Source organism: Astatotilapia calliptera, chromosome 13, assembly GCF_964374335.1.
Source record: "Astatotilapia calliptera chromosome 13, fAstCal68.1, whole genome shotgun sequence".
NCBI lineage: Eukaryota > Metazoa > Chordata > Actinopteri > Cichliformes > Cichlidae > Astatotilapia > Astatotilapia calliptera.
In genome coordinates this window covers 25,742,530-25,769,127 of record NC_137434.1, presented here as the reverse complement: position 1 = coordinate 25,769,127, position 26,598 = coordinate 25,742,530, and the positions used below count along the sequence as shown (strand labels likewise).

General features: G+C 41.3%; 1 protein-coding gene across 1 annotated transcript; it reads right to left on the bottom strand.

The window, feature by feature from the left end:
• Nucleotides 1-1,041: 1,041 nt before the first annotated feature.
• LOC113034860 (sprouty-related, EVH1 domain-containing protein 2) lies at nt 1,042-25,767 on the bottom strand. Its single transcript, XM_026189977.2, has 6 exons — nt 25,167-25,767; nt 9,920-10,112; nt 9,649-9,817; nt 8,509-8,573; nt 2,681-2,830; nt 1,042-2,574 (listed from the first exon to the last, which is right to left on the bottom strand). Exons 1-6 carry the CDS (start codon nt 25,190-25,192, stop codon nt 1,789-1,791), a joined length of 1,389 nt encoding a protein of 462 aa, XP_026045762.2. The 5' UTR covers nt 25,193-25,767; the 3' UTR covers nt 1,042-1,788.
• Nucleotides 25,768-26,598: the final 831 nt, after the last annotated feature.

Sequence of the window (26,598 nt, the reverse complement as noted above, 5' to 3'; positions counted from 1 at the left end):
AAGAACAGCACATACATGTGTCACATGTGGTTTCAGCAAGTTAATCTCTGGATTAAAACACCACATTCTGCGCTTAAGGGAATAGTTTGACATTATGGATTCAACTTAGACCCTCTGATGGATGGTTTCTGGTGCCTTCTAAGACAGCCAGACAGGCCATTTCTACTGCTTCCAGTGTTTACGCAAAGCTAAGCTAACCACATCCCGCATCTAGGTTACATTTTTATTTATCACACAGACGCTATTGCACGTCTTATCTGTGTGTGCTTCCTAAAATGTCAAACTTTTCTTTACAATTTTATAAATCAGACTCGTCACATTGCTGAAATGACATACAAAGTGGAAAAAACACAAACCCAAAACCCCACAAGTCCCATGTTTTAAAAAGTCAGCATTAATGTTTTACCTTTATTCATTTTTTTTTGGGAGTGATTTTGGATGTTTTCAATAGAGTTGTACGAGTTTTGGCATTTGCTTTTGCACATAAATGACAGGCGGGGGAGAGGTGATTGTACTTCGCTGGCAAACTAAAATCCATAGTTTACATGCTCTTTTTTTAAAAGAGTTTCTTTTTTATTACAAAAATAGATTAAATGGAGTTTCAAAGAACATGTGGTGAGACTTGATTGAGCCATAACCAAGCTCACACTTTTCGCTATAGCAGACATCTTAAAAGAGACGAGTGAGACTCCACATTTTAAGGCATATGGGCACCAATTTAAACGGTATTGGATTGATTTTTCAGTCCTTGATGTAACACAGACCGCTGGCTAAGGTTCTGCAAAGAACAAGAAAGAAAAAAAAAAAAAATCACACTACTCCAAGTGCACTGTAAGTAAAAATGAGCCAAAATCTGACTGGAATAAGACTCAGTGGGTTCCCGGTTCAGGCGATTTTAGGCACTGTTTGAAATAATGTTTGAAAGGAGCAGGGGCGGATGCTAGCGTGACTTGAGGCACCGTCTCATTCAGTGAATGAATCATAGCCCAGCACCCTTTTGATGGTGGATCAATTTAAGAGAGAAAAATAAATAGGATGAAAGCTTGAATCTTTGGGATATTAGACGAAGATTAAGATGAGTACCACGTTTGCCTCGGTGAACAAAGAAGACGTTGATGGTGGAGAGCTATGTAGACTATATACATGAGCTTTACTATAAGCTGCAGTACAGACAACAAAAGGCCTAGGCGCACAAGCATGCACATATACCATCAACGCACACACACGCGCACACTAACACACATGCGCAAAGAGATGTAGTGTTTGATGTCTCGTGTTGCTGGAGTTGAGCTGAGCGGGCCTGATATTGGAATAGAGTATAAACAAAATGGCCACGCGTACATCAAAGGAGAGAATGAAAAACAGGACAAAGAAACAATTCAAGTTCTTTGACGCCGAGTCAGTGTACAAATATAACAATATAAAGTACCTGCATATGTGATACATGACATATAGGTCAGCTATAAAAAAAAAAAAAAGGCCCCCTGAAAAAGAGTGCTCTCTCACTAGAAACAGAGCAAATGGCCACGTGGAGAGCTGAGAGAACTGTCTGCCGTAAGGGGGAGCTTATCTTCCCAGGCCGTTCAGAAAATGCACCAGCAGTTTTTTTCTTTTTTGGCTTATTTCAGTGTCTGGAATTTGTAGAGAAACCCAGAGAAAACAAGGCAAGAGAGTAAGCAGCCATGACCACTTGTCCCTTCTGTTCGTTTCCCCATCCTTCCCTTTCCCTGTCCTTGCATTGGGTTTAGGTTTGAGTCGTGTCCCTCTGAGGTTTCAAAGCACGGCCGCTCAGCTCAGGGCCTTGTGTCGACCTCCGCAGCAGCCGCATGCAAGCCCTACCTGGTGGCAAGCGTGGAGAGGTGGGTAGAGGCAGAGGCAGGGCGCCACCAAAGACAAACCAAACAGGGCTAACCAGCGCGTGCCCAGACAGCCTCCCCCGCTACCCTCGCCCCCGTCACAGGAGCAGGCGTCTGAGTAGTCCCCCTCTGGGTCAGACATGCAGTGGTAGAGCATGGTGTCTGCCAGCCACATGCAGCTGACCCGTCGGATGCACATGCGCACCGGGTCTGGAGCATCCTGGCACCTACCTCTCCGGTTGCTGGAGAGGTAAAAAGCCTCACCGCAGTGCTCACACTGAGCACGCTCCATTCTGTCATCCTTCTGCCCCTTCCCACCATTGGTGGATGAAGAGGAGCTCGGGAGTAGGGAGCGAGGCTGACTGGACACCACAGACGGGAACTGCTGGCGATACGAGACGTTTTGGCCCTTACTGTTTAAGGGTCCAAGGGAGGGATCAGAGTCTGAGGGCGACAGGGCCGGTGCCAGCGGGTACGTGTAGTCGTGCTTCTGCGCCTCTGTCTTGTCAAAGTGGACATTGGGCTCAGGGTCGTCCATGTTGATGAATTTGTCACGCACTGTTGTGTGGCGGTAGTCCTCGTAGCCGGTGAGCCAGGAGCGATCTGAGTGGCGTCCACGATGACGCTCGGCGGGCCGCTCCCAGCTGCGCTCCCGAGGGTTGATGCGGACGATTTCCTCGTCCTCGAAGGTGACATGGCGGGGAATCCGAGACAATGGCTAAACAACAGAGAGAGTATATAACATAAACAACACTGGCAGTAATTCACTCATAAAATATATGTATAAAATATGTATGGATACAGCTTAGCCGTGTTTGTCTCACCTGGTCCAAGTAGTAGTGGTCTGAGAGCCGATAGGGATCGTGGTGAAATCCCAGCGGGCACTTGTGTCTCTGGGGAAGGGGCGAGGACTCGAGCGGCTGCAGAGAGGTCTCCAGTTTCTGGGAGGAGTTGGATGAGCTGTCTGTGGTATTCTGAGGTGACAAACAAACACAGGATGCAGGCTGAAAAGCTGATTTCTGATTGCACACGTCAAACAAATAGTGAGAGAGGACACCCTGATTGGACAAACAAAAACAGGAAGCCTCCATGCAGCACTGATTGGAAAAACAGGAAGTGTGAGCTCTGTTTTCCAATCCACTTTTGGACTGCTATATGCGAGTTAAGCTTTTACTAACAACACCTGCCACAAAGAATCACTTACGAAAACATTGCAGGAACCATCACACCTAAAATCACAATTAAATTAACCACTTTGATTTAATTTATTTTTTTAACATATTTTCACAGCAAAAACTCTTATCTGACTCAGTATGAATATATTGTCTTGTATATTCATATGAACTGGGTATTTGACAATAAAAGTAAAAGGGAATCAATTAAATTAACATTTTTTTTAAAATGACTGAAAACAAGAAACCTAAGCATTCATGAAGATCAAGTGACTGATACAAAATATTCCTAAATCCAAAAAAGTGGAAACAGAAGCATCCTTTAAAATGTTTTTTTAAAGTCTGCAGAAAAACTGTACACACACCATATCCACAGGCTCACCTTTTAAGCCTCTACACATCATCTCCTTCTCCCCAGTCAACCTGTCCTCCTTTCCTCAATCGCACTTTCTCCACATTCCACCTTTCCTTCTCCCTTTTCCACCTCTCCACGCATGTGTGTGCACATGTGAACAGTATCCCGTCTCCTTTCCGCTAAAGTCTATCAGGGCTCCAGTCCAACTCAAACACTGGCCAGACACAAGACAGTCAGACCGCTGCCGATTTCAGACATGCACAATGGGGGTCAGCCTCTGTTAGCCACCAGCTGATAGGCAAGGACTCCTTTTGTCTAATCATATCAGCATTGTAATATGAGTGCATGTATTGTAGATGTGTTTAGCCGTGGGGCAAAGGGTGCAGGTGTTTCTGTTTGAGAAGCTGTGCTTGAAATGTATCCTCTGCATTTTGTCTTGCTTTGGGGAAGACTGGTCACAAGAAGTCAATGGCAAGAACGATTTTTTGCATGTCTTACTTTTTCTTGACCATCTTCTCTTAGCTATCTGCAACAGCTGTGAGATTTCCAACATGTTTTCCCAGAAATGTTATTTCACAAATTAGATTCGATTTTTTTTTTTTAATTCAAACTATCCAACTTCTCTTCAACTATTACTGGACAGATATACAAAAAGCTAGATCTGCCTTAGAGAGGGGTGGCTGTAGATGCAAGGAATTTTCTATTAATGGCAACTACTTTTGTCATTTTGGAGATATAATAAAGTGTCCTTGAGCAAAGCAATGAACCCAGAATTGCTACCGTTGGAGGCGACATTATGTGTATAGGCAATGGTCATGCCTTTGAGCTTACATGCTTACACTAACATGCCAACATGCTAATGATAATATTTCTAACATGTAAAACTCTATGCTTACCACTCCAGCTGTTAGCATGCTGTCCTTACATAATACAGCTAATTGTGCAATTCAATATATTAAAATTTCTGAATTGCTTACAAACAAATCACAGAAAACAAACACAAAAAGAAACCACACGAACAAACGCCAATCAAGGCATGATTGGTGAATGAACTTCTAGAAGGCAAGATAAAGAGAAGTTCACACCTCATTCAATAACAGAAGTTATGCATTTAATCATCATTAACACTGAATATCAGAGAAATCTCTGAATGAAAGAAACAAGGTCAAGACCAAAAATAATCGGCTGTGATCTTTGAGTCTAAAGTGGAAATCACTTCACAGGCTCAGGAACACTTCAGGTAACATCAGGGAGGTGATTTAAAACCGTCCTGTGCAAAGACATTTTGCACATACTGGGATTTTGGAGGATGCAGAGTAGGAGTAGCTCATTTGGACACCATATCCTCCGGGCTAAGAGGGGGCAGCCTGTTCAGCTTGTTATCAGATCTCAGGACCTGTGATATTGTGACATTATAAAACTGAGCAACTGAAATTCTGTGGTGACCAAGAATGTGAAAACATTATGCTTTCAAAACTACAGCAAGTAATCCGGGAAAGATGTCTCATCCTGTACTTTGGGAAATATCTTAATGGATTTCTGTACCAACACCTGATAGTTTGTTTTTAAATGAAATGCGAAGTTTTAAGGATTTGCAAATTCCACTTTTATTTGGAAGCTACTGACATCATTTAGAATTTCTAAAACTATTCCTAAACTATTCTCCCCCCCCCCCACCACCAAAAAAATATAAATATTTGGCACTCCAATAAGCCTAAATCCAATGCTGCAAACTATTCTGCAGAACTATATGACCCAGATCTGATATTTGTGTGTGTGTGTGTCTGTCTTGCTGAAGCTATCCCCATTATATCCTACTCCCCACATGGATACTGCCATGCTGAGAATTTCCCCTTAGCTTTCTTACAAAGCCCTCAGAGCAGCCTGCCAAAAATAACATAACATGCTGCCTCAGCTTTGGGCTCCGCCCCCTGGCGAAGCCATTATTGGGGGAGGAGTTGGTATGGTTGAAACCAGTCTGACTCTGGCCTCCATGGCTGCATCTAATTCAAAACACAGACCAGACTTTCAGCTGCAAGCTCAGACTGCACAAGAGGACAGGGAGACAAAGGGAGGAGTTGAGGGGGAGAGTTTGTATTTCTGGACATCCTCTCTCTCTATATATTCTGGTCCAAGGCTGGACAGAGGGCATTTCAAGTTATTTTCTGACACAAAACATGCCCCGACTCAAAGCTCGGGAGGATTCATCCTTCAACAGGCCTGTCTCGCTCTCCTGGGATGAGCCCAGAATTGCATCTATAGCTTTCACTCCCCCTGTTGTGAATGAGCCAAAATAGAGACAGAGAGGGGAGATGTGCTGAAGGGAGGGACAGAGGAAGGGTTAGGTTAAGTTTAGGTTTGGCGAACGAGGAATCATTTAGGGAAGTATGTCCATCCTATCCCCCAAGCCCATCCAACCATCCTCCCCCATCCCTCCAAAGGCTGTAAATTTGCTCCAGCATTTCCCTCTGTCTACGACCGCCTGCCTCACTAACTGCCACCGCCGCCGCTGCTAACTTTAGGAAAGGTCATTAGCACAGAAGAACACAAGCAGCACTAAACCCCTCATGTTCCACCTGTGATTTTACAGTCATGACACTTTGCAACATTTCATTAGAAGAGGAGTAACTTTTTGACATGTTCTATAAGGCTGTTGTTGTTATATTCATGTTTAGGGGTTTTATATTCCAATATGCTATGCAGCAGTCGTCAGGTAGAAAAATACAGAGATGTTGAGAGAGAAACCCTAAAAATGGGCAGGGAAGACACAAATCGAGGCAGTAATTGTTTCCCCCTGGTTTCATTCATGAGTCCAGTTGGATCCTGACAATACTCGAGTGTCTTTCTGAATGTCTGTGGGGAAATATTCCCCGTAACTTTTATTTTTTTAATATCTGGCACAAGCATAAGATTCAGAATCAGACCCAACATGTAGCCTATTTTTGTTTTTAATTCCACTATGTTTTTTAGATCACAAATACAGACTGTGTCCTAGTATTTCCTCTTATGCAGTCGCATGCTATGTGTAGGTCTGCTGGCTGTTTGCTGTAATCTTGTGGCATTTTTCAGCACAAGTTTTAAAAGCAGACGTGAGGCAATGCATAATATTTCCTCAGGCAGGCTTTGTTGGTTGCTAGCACGACTCATGCACCAAACAGGGTGAGCCTTGTGCTAAAAAATAGTTTATATTAGGCCACAAGGGAAATGGAAAAATCGAGGCTATCACACTGTTTTGTTTTATAAGTCAGTGGGGATTTAACTGAAATGGATGTGGGCTTTCTGGGTCTTCATTTGTGGAGAAAAAAAGGTCAATTTTATGGAACAATACCCATGAATTGCCGTGGATTTGTTGCACTTTTAGCCTCTCTGTTAGCGAAAACCTGCTGCTCCATTTCAGGGGATTGCTCCGCCCTCCGACAGTGCTGTAGTCCCCCCACTCCTCAAGTGTTTGTATGCATCTCTGTGGTGGCTGTGTGCTCCCAGCACAGCACCTATTAGTCTTGGCCCGTACAGACAGCTCGAGTCAAAGATGAACCACGAGGCACTTCCTCTCGTAAATCACCGGCCCTGCGCTAAGCTGGGAAACAGCTGCTAACTGCTAGTTTGGTAGTGTTTCTCTGTTTCAAATGGGAGAGGGATGGCGGGGGTGGGGGAGGGGGGTGGGGTCACCAGGAGAGTGGGAGCTTTTGGGACACAGGAAGTGACCTTGTGACCCTGCCTGCTGGCCCTTGTGTCAGATTACGGGAGGGTGTGTGTGTGTGTGTATGTGTGCATACATTTCCTGTACTGTGGCAGGTATAAATGACCGGCAGCGAATACTCTGTGAACTCCTGAGCAGACCTAATTTTTGAACGATGGATGAAATAAATTTGATCAGTGTGTGCTCCAGACCAGATCCTAATTTTGCTGCCTCCTTCTCCAGTTATGAAGAGTGGAACTTCTAAGATAGGACTAGTGCAGTCAAGGTAACACACATGGAGGTCTACACCTAAAAAGCCATTCAGACTAACATCCGACCTGCATTAAAACAAGGCTTGTAGCGGTGCTGGAAAAGGCGTGTTGTTTAAAGTACTGGATAGACATGAAATGTGATCCAGGAAGTCCAGTTTCAGCGTTTTAACCCCTAATGAACGGCACAGCACTGTGCAACAGCTTATAATGTTCACAACAGCGTTTTATAACTCTATAAAGTTATCACAGCAGCAATTATTTTCTGTTTTGTTGCACTGATAGTTAGGTAAACACAGTGTGTACAAAGTAATCCAGGAATGTGTTCCTTTCCAGATGACATTGTGAGAAATGATGCTGTGTTGACAAAAACCTGGCTCAGCTTTTGCCTTTGAGTAATACCACACAGACCACTGAGGCACACTACTTCTGTTTACCTCATGATGGTAGTGAGAGATTAATTTTCAGAGCAGTGAAGTTCTCACACACAACATTAAAAAGGTTTTGCAGTGGTTTGATGTCTGAAAAGCTCCAACTCTGTCTAATCTGTAGTACAGAGCAGCTGGCTGAGTCTACGGCCAGTTGTTTTTATTTAGAGCCTTTTACTGCATGATTTCTATCACTGCCAGGGTGTTGGTTTAGTTTGTTTGTGTTAGCAGGATGACTCAAACGGATACGAGATTTGCATGAACATTTTACCAGAGATCGGGCCTTAAGCATTTGATTTGGATCTTTCCATTCAGAGTTGATGTGTACTTTGCCAGCAGAGAGCCTACAGAGCACATGGATGACGCCGTGAACTGGGATGAATAATTTTGATGATCTTTTGGATCTAGCAGTTCAATTGTAGTGGTGACTAGAGCCACTAGGTGTTGGCTTCTTCTTTTCTGTGGTGGAGACTAAAGCTGAGAGTTGTATACAGACATCACAGAGACTTTTATTATGTATGACCAGCGATTATGGTGCTGTGAAGACCTGACATTGTATAGATGATATTATCCGTGTGATCCTGAAGCCCATTTTAGGTAAGCTAGCCGTATTTTGTTGCAAAATCTTTACGCACACAACCACACATTCAATCTACTGTGTCCACAACAAACTGAAACTTAGTAATGCCGCCTGCTGTGAGTCAAAAGTTGTGACCATCATAGTTATTAATGCAAAATAAAGTGCTTACAGTAAAGACGTCATCGTCACCCAGCTCCCCCTCATTCTGGAGTGCCGTAGAGGAGGTCGTGGAGCCTACAGACAGGAGAAGGGAATAAACTTTATTTCAGGTTGTTTAATTTTTACATACAACAAAGAATCTTTTGACGTCCTTTGATAACGTCATGGCAATCAAATAGCTCCTGACTTCCTCATCCTGTCCCTTACCAAAATTTTTTAACTTGACAAAAAACAAACTTTACTTTCTGGTACACGTTCCTCCACATACTTAACCTTCATTCGTGTCCTTGCCAAGACTAACTGGTTATACCGGTGGATTGTGTTATGCTTTAAAACTTCAAACCTTGAACCAGCTAGTGAGTGTCTTATTCATTAAGTAGTGTGGTTTCCTTTTCTTTATGTAGTCGGAAAGACGCAAACAATGGTTTAGTCATAACTAGAACGTGGAATTCCTGGAGAAATAGTAGCAAGCTGCTGCAGCTTTTAAAGTTCAGGAGGAGCATGGGATTGAAACAAGAAGTCTGCCTTTAGTGGACTATGGTGGGCACACATACAGCTGTGGTCAGAAGGCTACATACACCAATTATGTACATAAATGTGACGGTAATTTTCGGCTTTGATGATTTCTTTGAACTGTCCTTTTTCCAATGATTAGCATACATCTTTAATGACTTTAAAGCAGATATGATAAGTGTATCTAAACTTCTGACCACAGCTGTAGACTGTATATAAAAGATGGACTTAGCCACCCATCACCCATGACCTAGTAAGGTTTGTTGTAAAGACTTGAGACGAGCATTTGCTGTCTTACGTTTCTGAAACCAGACCTCGAGAAAACAAAGCAGTGAAGTCTACAAAGACCGTATGCCCACTAAGCATATCTTGCTTTATCTTTCCCAGATAAGTACCATCATCTATAAAACAAATGTCCTGTTTTATACAGTAAGACTTGAAACTAACAAATGAGCCCATTAACCCAACAGGAGACTGTTTACTGACGTCGATTGACAATAAAGCTTTTCAGCTTCGGTTTGGGTGTGTTTAATTAGAGACTGGGCATATTTTAGCTCTGGAAGCTTTATAGGTGCTAGGACAGGTCTCTCTCTGTCTTGTCAAAACATTTGAATAGTTATATTGCAGCACAGTTTACCTTCAGCCAGGTCATCAATTGCCTTTCGAACTCCCCTGTCGAAAGCTCTGGCATCAGCTGGACTCTGGAAGGATAGGCCGCACCTTCTGTCTTCCACCTTCCAATGGTGAAACGTGGGCGTCGCTATGGTGTACACTAGATCCTTCCTCAGCGGGCAATCCAGGATCACCTGTTGATACGACACGCACCAACCATTTACAACATGGATCCATTTCTGATCTTTAACAGACACGTTGTTGCTCACATTCATGTATGCGTGTGTGTATTTTACCTGGTTGTCCCGCATTCGTTCACCACGGATGAAGAACTGGGAGCTGGTGGAGCCCAACACAGGTGCCAACTCTGTCGGCAGCAGGCGGCACACCCCTACCCTGCTCAGAGCTCCCCCGTCCTGATTCAGCCACCCACCGCTCGAGTCGTCCCGCGTCATCACCACCGCTTTTACACGTACGATGTAGCTGTCACTGCACAGAAAGGAAGAGAGAAGATATTAGCACAAAGATGACTGCAACGTAAATGTGTTTATATTATACCAGACAGTAGAGTGGTGATTCCAATAGATGATAAGCTTAGGATCTAATCATTTTTAACCCTTGTATTATGCTCATTAAACTTAAAACATGCTTTAAAATAAAAGCATCATCCATTATGTGAGTAGTGTGATTTTGGAGAATGTTGAGGCAGAAAAAAAATTCTCCGCAGCTATAAAGTTACACAACTTAATGCTTTAGGTTACTGGGAAACCCCCTCAAAACCTTCACTGCTGTTTATAGACTTTTTGTAGCTGCAGTCATAGAGGAACCTTAATCACATCAAAGCCGAAGCCGGCAAACTATTCTGTATTTAACAATACAAGCCTAAAATTAGTTTGTCCACAGTCAAACTGAGCTAAGCAAATTAGTGTGTACGCTAATATACTGTGAAGCGTAACTGTTTCTAAAATAGCATCAGTAAAATTTATAGCCGTATCTATCTAATCTCTTCATCAGGTTCTGGTTTTGCTGCAGTGCAGTCCAGTTTGCTTGAAATGTGGCAACATGTCGAATGACAATCATTTCCTTCCACAGGAAAACCAAAGAAATGTATGAATACAAGATAACGCAAGGTCAAAGCAAAATTCACATGATTGCAAACCGAAAAATAACAGTAATATTTTCCACGCGACACAATAACTCTTTGGATAAGAAAATAACATCTTATCCCATCTTGTGAAAATTGACAATGCTTTTCTTAATGTGCATTAAGAGTTTATTCTAGAGCAGGAATCACACCCTGGCAGACTGTTTGAGGGCGTTGCAAGTCACGACTTTGCCTGGTCCTCGCTGTGCTCAAGTAGGAGGTGTTGTACCAGGACAAGTCAGTTGAATGCACACACACAAACAACCCCAAAGTTTAATGTAAATTTAATATGGTGCTATGTTGTTTTAAAACTTGTTTAAAAGTTAAACTGCTGCCATTTTAACATAAAACAGTCCACGTATTTAATAAAATGCTGTTTCAGCCCATCATCTCCTCACTAACCTCATCATATAGCTCATCACTTCTGCTCCATATTTTCCTGGAGTAACCCTCTGATTATTAGTGAAAACATCCCTTATCTTGTCGCTTTAGTGGTTGTAAACAATAAGAACTTCCCTATTTTCATATTACATGTCATATCACTTTATTTCTCTACCATCACTATAAATTAAAATAAAATTGCCTACAACAGTGGGGAGATTTGAGTGGATGTGAAGTTTTTGCAAGTCATCAAACAACAGAAAATTTAGGTTCATTATTTGATGTTCATTCACAAATTGCCTTTCCTCTTCCGTGAAGGTTAGATCCACTCATAAAATGTACATATTCCTCTTTTGTTTTTGAGAAATACTTCTGGACACATGTGAATACAAAGAAAATGATGCAAAGTGCTGTGAAAAGCATGCTAAAGCAACAGGTGGTAATAGAACCCTAACCCTGTAGAAATGTTGTGTATTTAGAAGCCTACAAACAGTAATGCAGCCCACAGTCTGACCTGAAAAAAGGGAATGAACGTGCACATTTCTGACGTTGGAGACATCTGGAAAGTCTTAACTCTGGAAGGAATTTTTCAAACGTTCAGTTTTCAGTGACTTAAAATGCATAGAAGTAAGACTAAAATACTTAGAAAAAAACAGTATGTTTTCTAAAATACCCATGTACATGTGGCAGGGCGTTAGTATGACTGTAAACTGAATTCCTTTTTTAACAAAGGGAAATTTTAGAAATAGTGTATACTTAAAAATTGCTCTCAACTGCCTGACTGATAAATCCACTAGGCACATATATTGTGTGCTCACTTAAAATACAGGACTTTTTTTTAAAATCGTACTGTTGGCGAGTTTTTGCAGACACGTCAGCATCTTGCATGCAAACTGCAGCAATTAGTGGTAATAAAATAAGTCTTGAAATCGCATTTTCTGCAATTTTTTTAAAAAATTCTTGTTAATAAACGGGAATAAAAAAAAAAAACAATTTACTAATTACTCGTACAAAATGGCTGCAGCCTAGTTAGAAGTCCCACGTTATCCATGTTATGTCTTTTTGTTCTTTGTGCCTAAATCGGAAATGGAGTCGTCTGCACCATTTAGATGAGACAACATTGGATTGGAGCCACAAGTTATACAAGCTGACAGATAATACAGTTTATTCTATAAGAAGTACAAAGCAGATGACAAAAACTGAAACCGGAGACAATACACCGGAGGCTGATAGTAAAATACATGGTATTCTTATGTGTAAGCATGACAGTCACCACTATACGTGTACACAATGGACATGGTTGCAATCCACATGCATGTACCCATGTATGAACTATTGATGCTGTGCTGCGTGTGCGTTCATGTGTGTTTGTGTACGCGTGTGGGGGAGAAGCATGAAGAGATAACGACAAACATAAAAAGAGAGTGATGAAGTGAGGGAGGGAGGATGAGTGGGAGTGAATGAGAAAAGCGTTGTTATATAATTAGCTAACAGTACTAAGGACTCAATGCACACACACACACCTACACACACAGGTGGCAAAACTGGTTCGCCAGCTCCCACCCACACACATTCATAAAATTGAGTGAATGACAGACTGACTAGGTGACAGCAGTCAAACTGCACAAACAGAAAGGCAACCAGAGATTCACCCACAACTCCTGAGCTTTTGTTTCCATTCAGAAATTTAAAGTTACTTGAATTAGAAACTCAAAGACACTACCCAAAATCTACTTGGCAAGAAATATTACTCAGTGTGAAGCATTAAAGATTTAGTGTTGTTATTGGCCGTGTGATGGACTGGCGATCTGTCCAGTATGTATGGCCTCTTTCTGTCAGCTGGGATATGATCCAGCCCCACTGCAATACTAATTAGGTATGTGGTTAGAAAGTAGACAGATGCACATGTGTTGTTTCTGGCTATAGCAATACACTCTGTAGGCAGATATTATTCATCTGCTATGTCAAGCCACAACAGGCGTAGGTAAAAATTATTATATGAGCTCTACTTTACCGTGTGGAAAAATTAAGTAGCAACAAAGGAAATAAAAATGAAATCTAAAAATAGAAATGGTGGTGTACTAATTTAAGAAAAGAAGCTTACTATTAATCATGGACAAAAAACAAGACAAGATTAATTTCAAAAGGTCAGACAGGCGGTAATATAGTTTTACATCTATATGGTTGACGATACAATACAGTTAACAAGCAGATTATGGTATGTTTGTAGTGTCAAATGTGTCTGCAAAAGGGAAACAACTAAGGATACAGAGCAGAACCACCTGACAACCACTGCTCATAAGACAAAAATATATATGTATGTATTTTCTTCCAATTAAATTGCTTTTCAATTGCTTATCTGTTTTAAACATTTATCTATAATTATCTTAGTACAAAGTATCTACTGCTTACCCATTATTTTTAGTTAATATTTCTAACCTATTCAGGTGCACTCAATCTTATAATTACATCATAATATCTGTTTTTTTCACCACCGGCACTTGAGGTCATTTTTACCCATTTAACCACTGGCTACTACAGAAGTAACCCTGGAGCATTTGCACCCCTGTTTAGGAACGACTAAGCTATTTCGGTTCATTGACATAATTTCTGCTCTTAAACTGAAAAATGTTTTTAAAAAAAATCCACGCTCTGCTTTTATATGAAAGTACCACAGTGGTTCAACATGACTCAAACACATGTATGACATATTTCCATACAGAACCACACATCCAGGCCACCCACATACAGAAATAACACTAAATTCTGTGCTATATAAGCACATGTGCTTTAAGACACACGATACCAGCTATCAGCTCTCTGAGATGAACTTGTCACATTTTGGGCTGTCTTGTGACCCATGTTTAGAGCCCCGTCTGCCGACAGGCCCTATAATCTGTGGCGGGGACACACAGACAACCACAACCAGCAGCTACACACTAATTTAATACACTTGGAATGGTCACACATTCTTACAGACACATACATTTGGGAACTGTGAATCTAATTCTGTCCACACGAATGTTGCAAGAGGTACTGATGCTGAAAAAGGACTGCAACGCCCATTTTGAGAAAAGGTACAGTACCGTGCAAAAGTCTTGTGCCATCCTTCATTTCTTTAGGAGCCTGAGGTCCATGTATTTTTTTAAAGTGGTCTTAAGCAATAGTTCCCCAGGCTTCCTGAAAGTCAAAGGCTTTCTTTGGACATTCACTACTTTTTCTCTTATTTTCACTGCAGTACTCATACCTGACCATTTTCAAAGGAATATTCTTTTGTTAATCATTCAAGCACCTAACTCTAGGAATGAATGTTGAATAATTTAGTTTCTACACATATAGAAAGCTTAGCAAGGCACCAAGTTTTAAAATGTACATTTAAGCTTTTTGTTACTAGCAGCCTGCACAAAAATACATTATTTGCTCCTGTTTTTTTTGTTAGCTGAATCTATGAAAATTGCCCAGTATAACACAGTTTGACAGGCATAAAGTAATACTTTTGCACCAACAATGTGCTGCAGAAAAACCTTTTGGATGACATATCTGGACATGGTGCGTCGTGTGTCCCTAAAAAACAAATTTGAACTTTTTTTGTTCAAATTACCAGGAGAGTGGAATAACAGCGAGTGTCTACAGACATCTGTAAAATACGGCTGAGGCTGTGACTCTTGAGAACTTTGTACAGTACTATAGTTTGTAGACTATTTATAATCACCAATTAAAGAGGAATTCACATACGGTACACAGCATCTCTAACTGTACATGGACCATTCTAAAATATGATTGTCTAATATTTGGTGGGTTTGTGATCTCAAGCTTTAAGTTGAGACTGCAAACACTTTTCAAAGTCTCTTTGGGCGGGATAAGGGTACAGTTTGTTGCATCAGAAAATGACTTGGTTAAGAAGAAAGGCTTGCTGAGCTTACCTACCTGCTGATAAGGAAATCATGCATCACATCCATTTCTAATTTAATATGAGACTTCAGGTCAAAGGTTCAAGGTGTGTCTGGCTTCCATTTCTTAAGAAAAACAGTACTGCAGTTGCCAGCCAATTGCTTTTGTTTGCTTTGCAGTACAGCCTGACAATACCTCACAGCACCAGATTCAGCAGCTTGGCATGCAATCATACCAACAAGTTCATTGAGCTCATGGTAGCCATTACCTTAATAGAAATAAAAAAAAATCTAGGCTGGAGCACAGTTCTGTTTCAAAAAAGCTGGGATGTTGTGTAAAATATAAATAAAACATTTAATGTAATATAATCAAATTGTTAAAAGTGAAGATTTTTAGATAGTTTTTAGTAAAATGTGAGAGATTTATATAATCTGAAGAGAAACAAGATTGTGTTTCCCAATTCTTTACCAAAATGTTACATCACCTCTTCATTTACGAACACTTAACTAACATTCTCGCCTGTTAAAAGCTCAAGAGTTTTGGGTCTTTGTCATTTTTTAAGTGTATAATAAAATCCACTAAATGTTTTAAATGGCTTATAAATTTGGAGTCCAGACAGGCCAGTACTTTGCACTCTATCTATGGAGCCATGCTGTTGTTAGATGTGCAGAATGTAGTTTGGCATTAATGGACTTCCTGGGCAAAGTCGACTTTCAGCATGAATGGTGCTCTCACGTGTGCTCATTACCAACGCAGTGCACCCTAATGCAAGCTCCACACCAATATCTTGGAATTTGTAATCTGTGCTGATAACATGCAGCATGGTCTCTCACCTCTTTACCCTGGAGGTAAAGATTTTACGCCTAATATTTTCATAAAGAAATTAACACTTAACATTTTGACTGTACCAGACCACAGGACAGTTTTGGCCTCACCCAAGCTGCTATCAGAAGGCACAACTACTTGCATATTTTTCTGCTTCAAAAGGGACTCCCTACTGGTGTTAGTAGAATTTATTATTGTACATTATTAACTGTAAATTCTGTACTTGTTAAATTTACATCAGCTCATCTTTTTCCACTTGAAGGCAAGTGAAGCAAGCTGTAAACACAAAACTGACTCGTTCAGATTCACTTTCAGTTTAGCTACGTTTTTGGTCTCCACCTTCTGTGATGACAACTAAAACAAGTGTCAAGTTGCTACTGGAAACCAAAGCAATCAGCTGGCATAAGGCTCCGTAACAGTTAGTAGTGTAAATATAAAGATATGAAAATGCAAATGTCTCCCTATCCAATGGCACTGTGTACACGTGGTTCAGATATTACTGCCAAATCTTTAGAAACGATGTAAACAAACAAACAAACAGAAAACCAGAATCCTTACAGAAACATCTTTTCATTTAAATTAACACGCATTTGTTGCATTAGCTAGAACTCCATGTCCACTCTAAAAGTCTAAACAATTCAGTGTAACATGAACTTGTAAGAACAGTCTCTCCGGTTCAAGTGGTTCATTGCAGTAATCATTCTGTTCTTTTTATTTTTATGCCTGCTCCACACCTTATAAGAGAGTCATCCTAATAAGGAAATGTGATGTGGGTGGAGTACACACCTGTTGAGTGAAAACTATTTATTGCACTGTCATTGTTATTTGCCTTTATGTCTCAACTGTTTTAAATTCCCCATTTTGCTTACACTTGCTGTTGAACCACAAAAACACTGAATACACTCTTTTAGATTATACACTGTTAAAAGTGCTCCACAGATAGCCAAACCCCGACAATACTTGATGTCGTCTGTGTGTAACAATATTGCAATAAAACAGTGAAAGGGGGTCGGAAGTGCACTGGTTATCAGGCCTGGAATCCAACTCATCTTTGACAGATAAAAAAAAGGCCAGTGAGGGCAGCCCAACCATGTGTGATAACAGTGGCTATACTTCCTCTGATAAGGAATAGCTGGCCGCGCCTCTGCCTGATCAACAGAACACATACACACACCCACGTCTCTATGTACATCTGAACACAACACACATGCTCCCTGTGTCAGGAAGTGACAAAAAGGTCCATCAGAATAAGGGTTGTTTTATTGTACTGAATGCTTACAGTGTTTCACACTTCCGCCTCAGTAACTGCTGTGAGTAAGGCCACATGTAGAGCAGAGCTGATTAAATATTTCTTAAATGTTTCGACTTGATGTTTTTTGTTTCACATCACTGTAACTTTGAAATTTGTGAGTTCCTTCACTCATGTTCAGACCAAACATGTGTGAATATGTGTTAGTTTACTTCAGAGTGACCAGAAATGAAGTTGTAAGAGTGGTTAGAGATCAGCTTTAGAGATCAGTAAAATGTTATTAAGTCATATAGTTGTTCCTATATGTGCAAAAATGACTGAACTGAACAAAGGTGAACATTGTGTCATTTAGATGCATTATTTAAGCTAACCGTTCTGGTTCACAAGAACGTAGAGCTTAGGGCACAAGGGTTGTGGTGGCAACCCTGAACTCCCCTATCTTCAACTCACAAGCCTCACGTCCACTGTGCACTCTTTCACCAACAAAAATTCACGCAATGAAACAAAAAGACAAAAGTAGACCCTCTAAGTTCTAAGCAAAAAAAAAATTAAAAATCTAACCAGAAAACAGCAATGCCCCTCTGTCTGCTTTCTCTCATTTTGTGATAAGGTTGCAGGCTATCAGTGTAGCTAGTCTTCATGTGCATGATAATTTCTGTGCAAAGGTGCAAGCATGGACGTCATGTGTGTGGCAATTAGACCTGGAAATGCTGACATGAAGCTATAGCAAAAAAAAGTAATATGTGGAGCATGAGGTGGACTGTTAGATTGGCAGGGCGTCAGTGGTAATGTGAGCTTTGTACCAGACTGTTGTAGTGAGGACAGAGCACAGCCACAGTCTTGAGATTTGAGTAATGACTGAAAGAGAAGGTTGGAAATACAAGTAGTCAACATGCTGGGCCTTACAGACGGGGTAAGGAGCTCAGAGCTAACCAGGATGTGTGACAAACAGCTTCTGTGGAGTGGTGTGTATTTCTGATCAAATGTGTGGGCAAAAATGTGTGCTGCTATCAAAGTCTTGGTAAGACAACTCCTCGTGTCTTACAAGGCAGCTTGCTACAATTGGTGAGTAGCGTGTACATTAATTAGAGGCACGCTATAAAGCACACTGCGTAAAAACAATATGAAAATAGATTTATGAATCTCAGTAGTATGGGGAATTATCTTACAATGTTGTTCTTTCCTGTTCTGGCTTTCATTCAGAGGGCAATAGAGTGGGGGTTGGGGGTTGGGTGAAGAGAGTTCATTCACAATTATTGACACCGGAGGCTCCTCGGGGGAAGTTTGATCAGCTTTCTGTCAATCAGCTGTTGTTATATGGAACGGTCACATGTTTGGGCAGCACAAGCTGCCAGTGTGAATGAGTGCGAATGGGTCAACTGACATCAGAGAGGTCAACAATATTCAGAGAAGTGTTAAAGGAAAACATCCCATTTCCAAATGACCAGTTAGAACATGAGCGCTGAGCTATTCAGTGTTTCCGGCATTGTGTTTGTACACCAAGAGAAAGCCATCGGTGCGAAGGTGACTCTGCAGCAGCACCTCCATCTAAACATGAACTTTACTGAAATAAAGCTGATTCTAAACCTCTTAAAGGCGACTAAACCAACTTAAGACTCTTTACCAGATATCCGCTTAGGTTCCGTTAAAACCTGACACTTTGGCCACCCGTTAAGTGATCGGTGAAAGGAGGGGGGGAAACTATTTTAATCGTCTTTACATCTGTAATCTACATCTGTGCCAACTTTGGTCTTTTAATCAGGTAGATGCTCACATCTAAACTGTCAGATGTCAATGGTTTATCTTGTGATTGGTCTACCCGTGTTGCTACTCCAGGGTATTAAAGAAACGGAAAGTTATTTGCATAATAAACAGCAGGACATCTGTTCTATTTAGGCTTCGTTTAAATATACTTATTTTTACCGCTACACATGAGCGGCTGAAATCTTTCAAGATGCTGTTTGGGATTAACCAACCTCAGCTTTTCTCTTTTCATGGGTGTGGGAATACTTTTCATTTTATCCTGAAACATCTGGTTTGAAACTATGTGAAATGAAAGTGAATCTCACAAAGTGTGGTGGAACTTATTTCACAATTAAAAACCAGTTTGCTCAGCTAAGGTTAGCAAAGGTGAATAAACAAGAGATTGTTTTGTACATGACGTGAATAATAGGATCTATTGTTCTGATTTTGAATTAAATGTTTTATTTGATTGTAACTCTACTACCAGAGTAACACTTCAATACAATCCTTATTCAGTCAGAAAACTCATGTTTGAAATGGTTTATTGCAGCAGAATAACAAAGTCCGAACTTGGGCTCCAGGCTTCTCATTCCCTGCACACACACGGAAATTAGTGAGCGATGAGTAAACATCGCCCTGGATCCCACAGGTGGATGCTGGGGTGGTGGAGGGGTTGAAAAAGCAGGCAGAAATGCACCGACATGTCTGCAGGAGAAGTGGGAAATACTTCAACTCAAATAGACCACCACATTGGGGTAGTTGTGTTTGGTGCATGATGTAAGGAGAGAGAGGTGGGTTGCACTGCCTCATGCACACTCGAACTGCGTGCATGAGGCAGTACAGCTCAAGTTTCCTGTCTGAACTAGCTCCCAGGCTTCGCTTCATTTATCGTATACCGGGCTTTGGCACAGCCCCTCAGTCCATCTATTGAAACTACCTGTTTTAGCCAACTTTATTTTAACTGGGTGCTGCTCGCAAACAAAAGATTTCAAGAGTGAGTGGGTGGCGCTCGTGCTCACAGCCTCATATGACTAACTTGACATAATACGTAGCCAAGGGCAGAAAAAACTGTCTGAAACCTAGAGTTTCACAATTACTTGTACATACGATGATCTCATTATTTGAAAAACTGAGTATGTTTAATCTGCATGGGCAACATTAAGGAAAAGTAGAGTAGGTTCCCTTTAAACTTGCAAAATAAAGTCTTAGGTCGTGTTATCAGCAAGTGTAAAAAAGTAATCAAAGTACACTCTCATTTTATCTAACACACTTGTATTATTTTAGCCATCATACAAGAAGAAAATATGGCACTGGTAGACGAAAAGCTAAATTATAAATGCCAACAGGTTTGAGATTAATAATCAGCCAGGATAACAGAAAACCCACAGTACAGTTTTATTTATCTACAAAATAACCGACTGCATGCATGCAAACTGCACTGTTTGTGTTGATTTAAGTAAATTATTAGGGTAATGAAATACCAAACCAAACTAAGCACGAACGTAAAGTGGTTATTGACGAAATGGGAGTTCACAGGGTTCACACACTGAGAAGAAGTGTTTTCAGTAACCAGCCCAATGGATTGTTCTACATGTGGTGTGACAAGCGAAAAACACAGAGTGGAGTGAATGAAAACTTGAGCTATTATAATCTTGGTCATCTAGTCAGCTGATGAGCAGAGATTAGTAAAAAAACAGACAAACAATCCGGCTCCATTGTTTAGTCTCTCGATATAAACAGCTCGGGCCATTATATAAAGGCTCCGGATAGCAACCAGTGATGAGCTGCCCTGTAAAACACAGGAAACACTGTGAAAAGGGATCTGTTCCACATGATGTGTGCATATGTGTGTGCGTGCAGAGGGAGTACAGACTGAAAGAAGAAATGCAAAAGGTCTGTAAAGGAAGTTATTATGTTAATTATGTGTATCCACATATGTGGACTTGATATTTACCCAGATATGAACCTAAATAAACTGCCGCTGTACTAACAATGATACTCAAAGTACTGCATCTGTCTTGCAGGTTGGTTAATACAAAGAGTATTTCTTATTTTAGGATATTATCGTGTTTCTGCTGTTCTAACATAGCATTAAAGAGAAGCTGCTAATCAAGCCCATCTGAGTTTCTTTCCCACCACTGAGTTGGTCGGTCTATGCATGCTTCCCAGACTGTTTTGTTATATTTATGTACTCTTGTTACAGTATATGAAAACACTGTATACATGAAAGACCAGTTAGCCATCTACAATGCAAGTTTGACAGTAGAATGCGTCCAAGCATGCTAAAATACCAACAGAAAAATTTCCAAATGAAACAAACAAACAAACAAAGCCTTGCTAGGCAATGCAAAGTGACTCCCAACACATGGAGGCAAAGTCTCCTGTTTGAGTTTTGCCCTCGCTGCAATAAATCCTGCAACACATTCGGAGAACTTTTTGATGTTTAGTGATCTTACTGGTAAATGACGGATACAGTGTGAAACAACCCTTGCAAGCATTCCTAAAGCGACATACATGAGCTTTTCCACTTAAAAGAGCAGAAAAAGTTCATATTAGGTGGCAGGTAGGGTGAATGGCACAAACACATTAAAGTTAAGTCTGAACTAGGAGCATTTTATGGTTGAAATTACAAAAAGATCCTACTTTGTGTAAAATATACCCTTTCACTGTGTTCATCATGTTAGAATTCATTGGCAACCTCTGAGGGTAAAAATATGAAAGTCTGTTTCCAACACTAAAAAAAGAAAAGAAATAAAAAGTCTAAATTTTCAGTTATGTGTCTCAAAATTTCAACTTATTTTTTTACTTTTTTTTAGTGGCAGAAACAACTTTCCATGAATAATAACAATCATATAGCATCCTTAGAGAAACCCAAGGTCAATTTACACACAAAAGACAAAGGCCTCAATAAATACATTACATTTCAACTTCCATAAAAAACAAACAAACAGCCCAAATAAACATGCCAAAACAGCCCTGTAGTTCCCTGAAAGGCCACAGGGCAAACTAACTAAAAATGCGAGTCAATCGAGGTGTTAAAATGTTGAACTTTACAGCAGGACTTTAAAGCTAGAGCTTTCTTAAAAAGCTTGCACTAACTACCTATCTGAGAGTGTTCTCGTTTATTGAATTACAAAACAAGAGACAAGGCCAGCTGAGGTAACATGTACAGCCAACAAAATAGGTTTCATAACAGTGTAAGCAGTATTTCTTTAACATAACGTGCACTTGTTACAAAAGTGCAGCTCCAACATGACTAATTACGGTTCATGCACTAATGAAACGTGCTAGTGGGGACACCTCTTATGGTTTATCTTAACCTTAGCTCTACTCTGTTTTTGGCGATGAGCTTTGCCCTAAAACTCCTGTCAGGTTAATTATACTCTGTTATGTCGAATGCTGCTAATGGAGAAAAGCATTATGTGCGAGGAACAGAACAATCCTGCTGGGGGAACGTGCAGGCCTGCTAACGCCTGGGTTGGTCAATTGATGAGTGCTTTTATTCAGGGATTATATTTCGATGCTACGTTGACCTTCTCTGAATGTCACTGGACATCTCCTGTCTAATACTGACTGTGCACATGCTGACCCTGCAGCAGCTCACATTAGATCAATACGTCCTCGGCTCGTGTTGTGACTCTCGGTGCAGGGGAGAGCTTCTACTTCTATAAAAGGTAATAAATGTCCCCAGAAGGACGGTGCAAAAGAGGGACATCCTCCAAAGAGGATAGTGACATTATAGTTTAAGGTATGCAGTCAACAAAAGATCCTCTCAAAAACTATGTGTGTGCGCTACTAAACACAATGCCTGCTGATAGTAGGCTGACACATGGGCATGTGACCATGTCCATAGCATGGATCAACAAAGACAAGCTAAAGACGCACAATAAAACTGAAGCTGTAAAAGAAGCAGTGACAATGCTGCACAACATGACATAAAAAGGTGTGTCTTACTTCCTGACACACCTGTAATCCCACAAAAAGTGTAATTTCTGATAAGAAAGCCACAACACGCAAAGTTGCAGATAACAACAGCCGATCACTTCCTTCCAGTAACTGGACAATAAAAACCTTTATGAGGCCACATAGCCGAGTGGTTCACATTAAAAAAAACAATACAAAAAAGGAGATTTTGTACCGTGCAGAATAAAGTTATTACTGCAACAAAAAGCCAATTAGAGAAAGATGTGGATTAAAAAACCTTGGCCTGTTACTGGTGATTTTATTTGACTATATTCCTATTTAGATACAAACATATGGACTGCGATGGCAAATCTGCAGCTGTCAGACGTTTTGAGACAGTCTAATTCAGTCCAAAAGAAAAAATAAAATAAAACCAAAAGATAAATTAAAATCTGGCAGCCAAAGGTTCATACATTAAAACCACCTGATGTTTATTGTGAAATACTGTGGCTCTTTGAGTGTTCCCCTAACCGATCCTGAGCAGTTTTTTTGCCATGCGGTGGCGTCTATTTTCACTTTTGTAAAGTCTTTGCCACTAAAAAAAATCTACTGTTATTGCATTTAGAAGCTTATATAGGCCGGTTTTAATGACTGCAAGAACTTTAACTGATCTTTTTGCCCATTTTAGTGTAAAATAATGAATCATAAAAACATAAAAAGGCCTCTTTTGCCAATTGATGGTCAATCAGCCACGGTTCTTTTGAGTGCTTTTTCCCATCACACCATGAGAACGCTGTTTATCAGAAACACATGACTCAGAACAAGGCCATAAAGATACAGTTAGCACAGATGTTAATACAGGAAATGCAGAGTTTCAGAAGACAGGCAAGACAGCAAAGCGTGGTTTGATTTCTTGGTTGCATCTAACACCCCACCACCACCCCAAATGTGTGTCTGGCAACATATGACAAGCAGAGACAAAGGCTTGGTCGCAGTCCCTGCTTCTTTCAAACCCTGGGACCGGGAACAGACACACATACGCTGGCTTCGTAGAGCAGAGTACGGCCGGCAGGCATGAATGGGGACGCGCTGAAGGTTAGAAGGCTTTTATGAATGAGCCGGCGTCACGCCACCGCAGCGCAAACATCCCCTCCGGTGCCCTTCGCCCTTCCACCCCCCTCAACAGATTTGCAAGGCAGGCATTCCCATCGAGCACAGCCCCGTGTAGACTGACAGAGACAGACGCTGACGATACAGCTAGGCTAACAGAGCTGTAAAAATGCAAACAGGAGCCAGTAAATTAAATAGTTTGGCAGGCCTGCTCGTATGTCTGTACATATGTTTTTTTTCCTGACAAGGCTGCAGGATTGAAAAAGGAACAGGCTATATAATCTATATTTGTTTTGGCGCTCTGCAGCCTACACAGTGTAAAGGTAGCACAATGCATATTAATCTGCTGTTAAGCAAATTCTAAGCGTTAACCGCTTGAGTACAGGCCCATCGGTTCGCACACGAACGTATCTGTGGGCCTAGGCAGTGAACAGCTTTGTAGAAGCTATAGTTCGCAGAAGAAAAAGCACGATCCCCGCGTGTGCATGTCAAACACAACTTCGCCAGTTTCCAGTTTAGGAAAAACGGACCAGTCTCTCTTCTTTCTTTTTCTTTTTTTAAGGCTGAGTCGACGTTTACGATCGCTATTTTTTATGAATGGAGCGTGGTAGGCTATGCAAATGAGGGCGATTGAGAAAGAGATGGCGGATGAGGCATATCGGATATCTCACATCCTGTGAGACTTCCCCTTCGGTTAGAGACAAACACACAGATGTGACTAAAACAAAGCGAAAATGTCCTTGCAATCGCCGCTCAGTGTTTTTTTTTTTTTTTGCTTGTTTGTTTCTTCTGAGCTACGCACAAACAAAAGATTCGCGAGCTGGCCGCCGAGCGTGTATTTATAAAAGGTGTAACTTCTGGGCGTGCTGGAGTTTCTAAGTTACGCTGCAACAGGGGCCTGCTCTCTCGCTTCAGATCCTTTCAGAAAATGTTTCCGACCCACCCACGCTTATTCCCCTCCTCCTCCTCCCACTCCCCTCTCCTTTCTCTCTTGCCTTCCCAAGCCTGGAGTCTACACCGAGGTGGGGGCCCTAAAAACCCTCTTCGACAGCACTGTCAATGCATTACTTCACAGCACCATCAAACAGCAAATCCAACCAATTGAGCGTAATAATAATAATAATAAAAAGAATATTAATAAAAAGCATACACCATGAACTGATCTGCACAGAATGCACATTCCATCAAGTTGCTCCAATCACCTCTAACTTGTAGTCACGGAGGGAAGCAAGGGGGAAAAGACAGAAAAGAGAGAGCAGTAAACATATAGAGAAATCTTCTGAGTCCCAGTACTTACTCGTTTGGGTGTGTTTCTTCTATCATTTTCTCGTTTCACCTCAGGTAATGTACCACGGCGGTTGCATACTTTTCGCTTGTCATTCTTTCACCGTGGCTCCTCCGATTCTGTCTCCAATTCCGCATAAATCCCCCTGCGCCTTTGTGCGAGTGTCGGCTCTTTGCTTGCCTTCGACTGGCTGCGCCTCCGTCTTCTTTACCCCTAAAATTTTCCTCTTTTACCCCCGGAGCCACCCTCTTTCTTCTGGATCGCGAATGCCCGCTTTACTATAACTTTAACACACCATCACCTAGCATGAACGGACAATTTTGTAGCTTAATCCAGCTCCGGTCTTCTATTACACCCCCCTCCCTGCCCAAACACACTCACTCACTCACTCACACTCGCACGCACTCTCTCTCTCACACACACACGGGCGCACAGGGCACACACTCCGTTTTTAAGTCCTAAGGCGCATGTTTTCACCGACGACTCCGGTTCCAGTTGTGCGTAAAAAGCGCGTCGTCGCTGCTGTTGCCGAGGGGTGGCCCCGCTAGAGCCCCATCTCTCTCTACTCCATGTTGGATTGCAGGCGGCCGAGAAGCTCCAACGACGCCGGGGCAGGGAGGCGGGAGAGGAGAGGGGGAGGGATAGCAGGAGGAGGGGGCGGAAGCGGTGACGTAGTTTACATTTTAACGGAGGGCCCACGACGGCTGCAAGCCAAAGGGTCTCTTGACAAACGCACTCTCTCGTCTTTATTTCTCGAAAATCCTTCATTTTAAACCTCAATTGTCACCTTTGTGCGCATATGAAATCCTTCACTGGGCACAGTGCAGATAGTTCACAGAAAGGAAACCCCCCCAACTACATTCCAGTGTTAACACCCTTCAACGCAATAAATCAGCCTTTATTATCATCATGATATTACTTATTTAATATTTATTCATAAGATCTAAAAGTATAGATCTCGTTATTAAGCAATATAATAGCACCGAGTTGCTCACAAAAACCCCCAATTTTCGGGGGGGGAAAAGAGGCAAAGTTCAGACTTCAGAAACTAACATAATGCCTGATGAATCAAAAAAGATTAAAAGCGATTGCTGGCTAATCGTGTTAACTTTTTAGCACCATATCAGCGAGAGACTATCTGCTAATCTCTTATTGCCTTTGTGCCGTGAACTACTCTGGGGATTGAGGTCTTTAATACCTATTGATTTGCTAAGGTGTGTGTAAGTTAGATGATTAGCCTGTTTTGTTTGCTCTGAGTGCTGCCAGATTTGTGTTCCTGCCCCCAAACAGTTGCCAGTATTGTTTTCAGGTTCATGCCTAGACAAAAAAAACACAAGAAAAAAACAAGAAAAAAACAGAGAGACAGAAAAGAAAAAAAAGTCTTGTTTATTACTGTGGTCGAGTAGCGCCCTCAACTGGTATTTCCTACAGCTTACACATTTGG

What these genes read in the sequence shown, in the direction of transcription:
- LOC113034860 (XM_026189977.2), bottom strand. Translation starts at nt 25,192, where the DNA reads ATGATAGAAGAAACACACCCAAACGA. An exon ending in AACGAATGCGGGACAACCAG is followed by an intron (nt 9,818 to 9,919) that starts GTAAAATACACA and finishes TCGTATCAACAG; the next exon opens with GTGATCCTGGATTGCCCGCT. An exon ending in ACCACTACTACTTGGACCAG is followed by an intron (nt 2,575 to 2,680) that starts GTGAGACAAACA and finishes TCTGTTGTTTAG; the next exon opens with CCATTGTCTCGGATTCCCCG.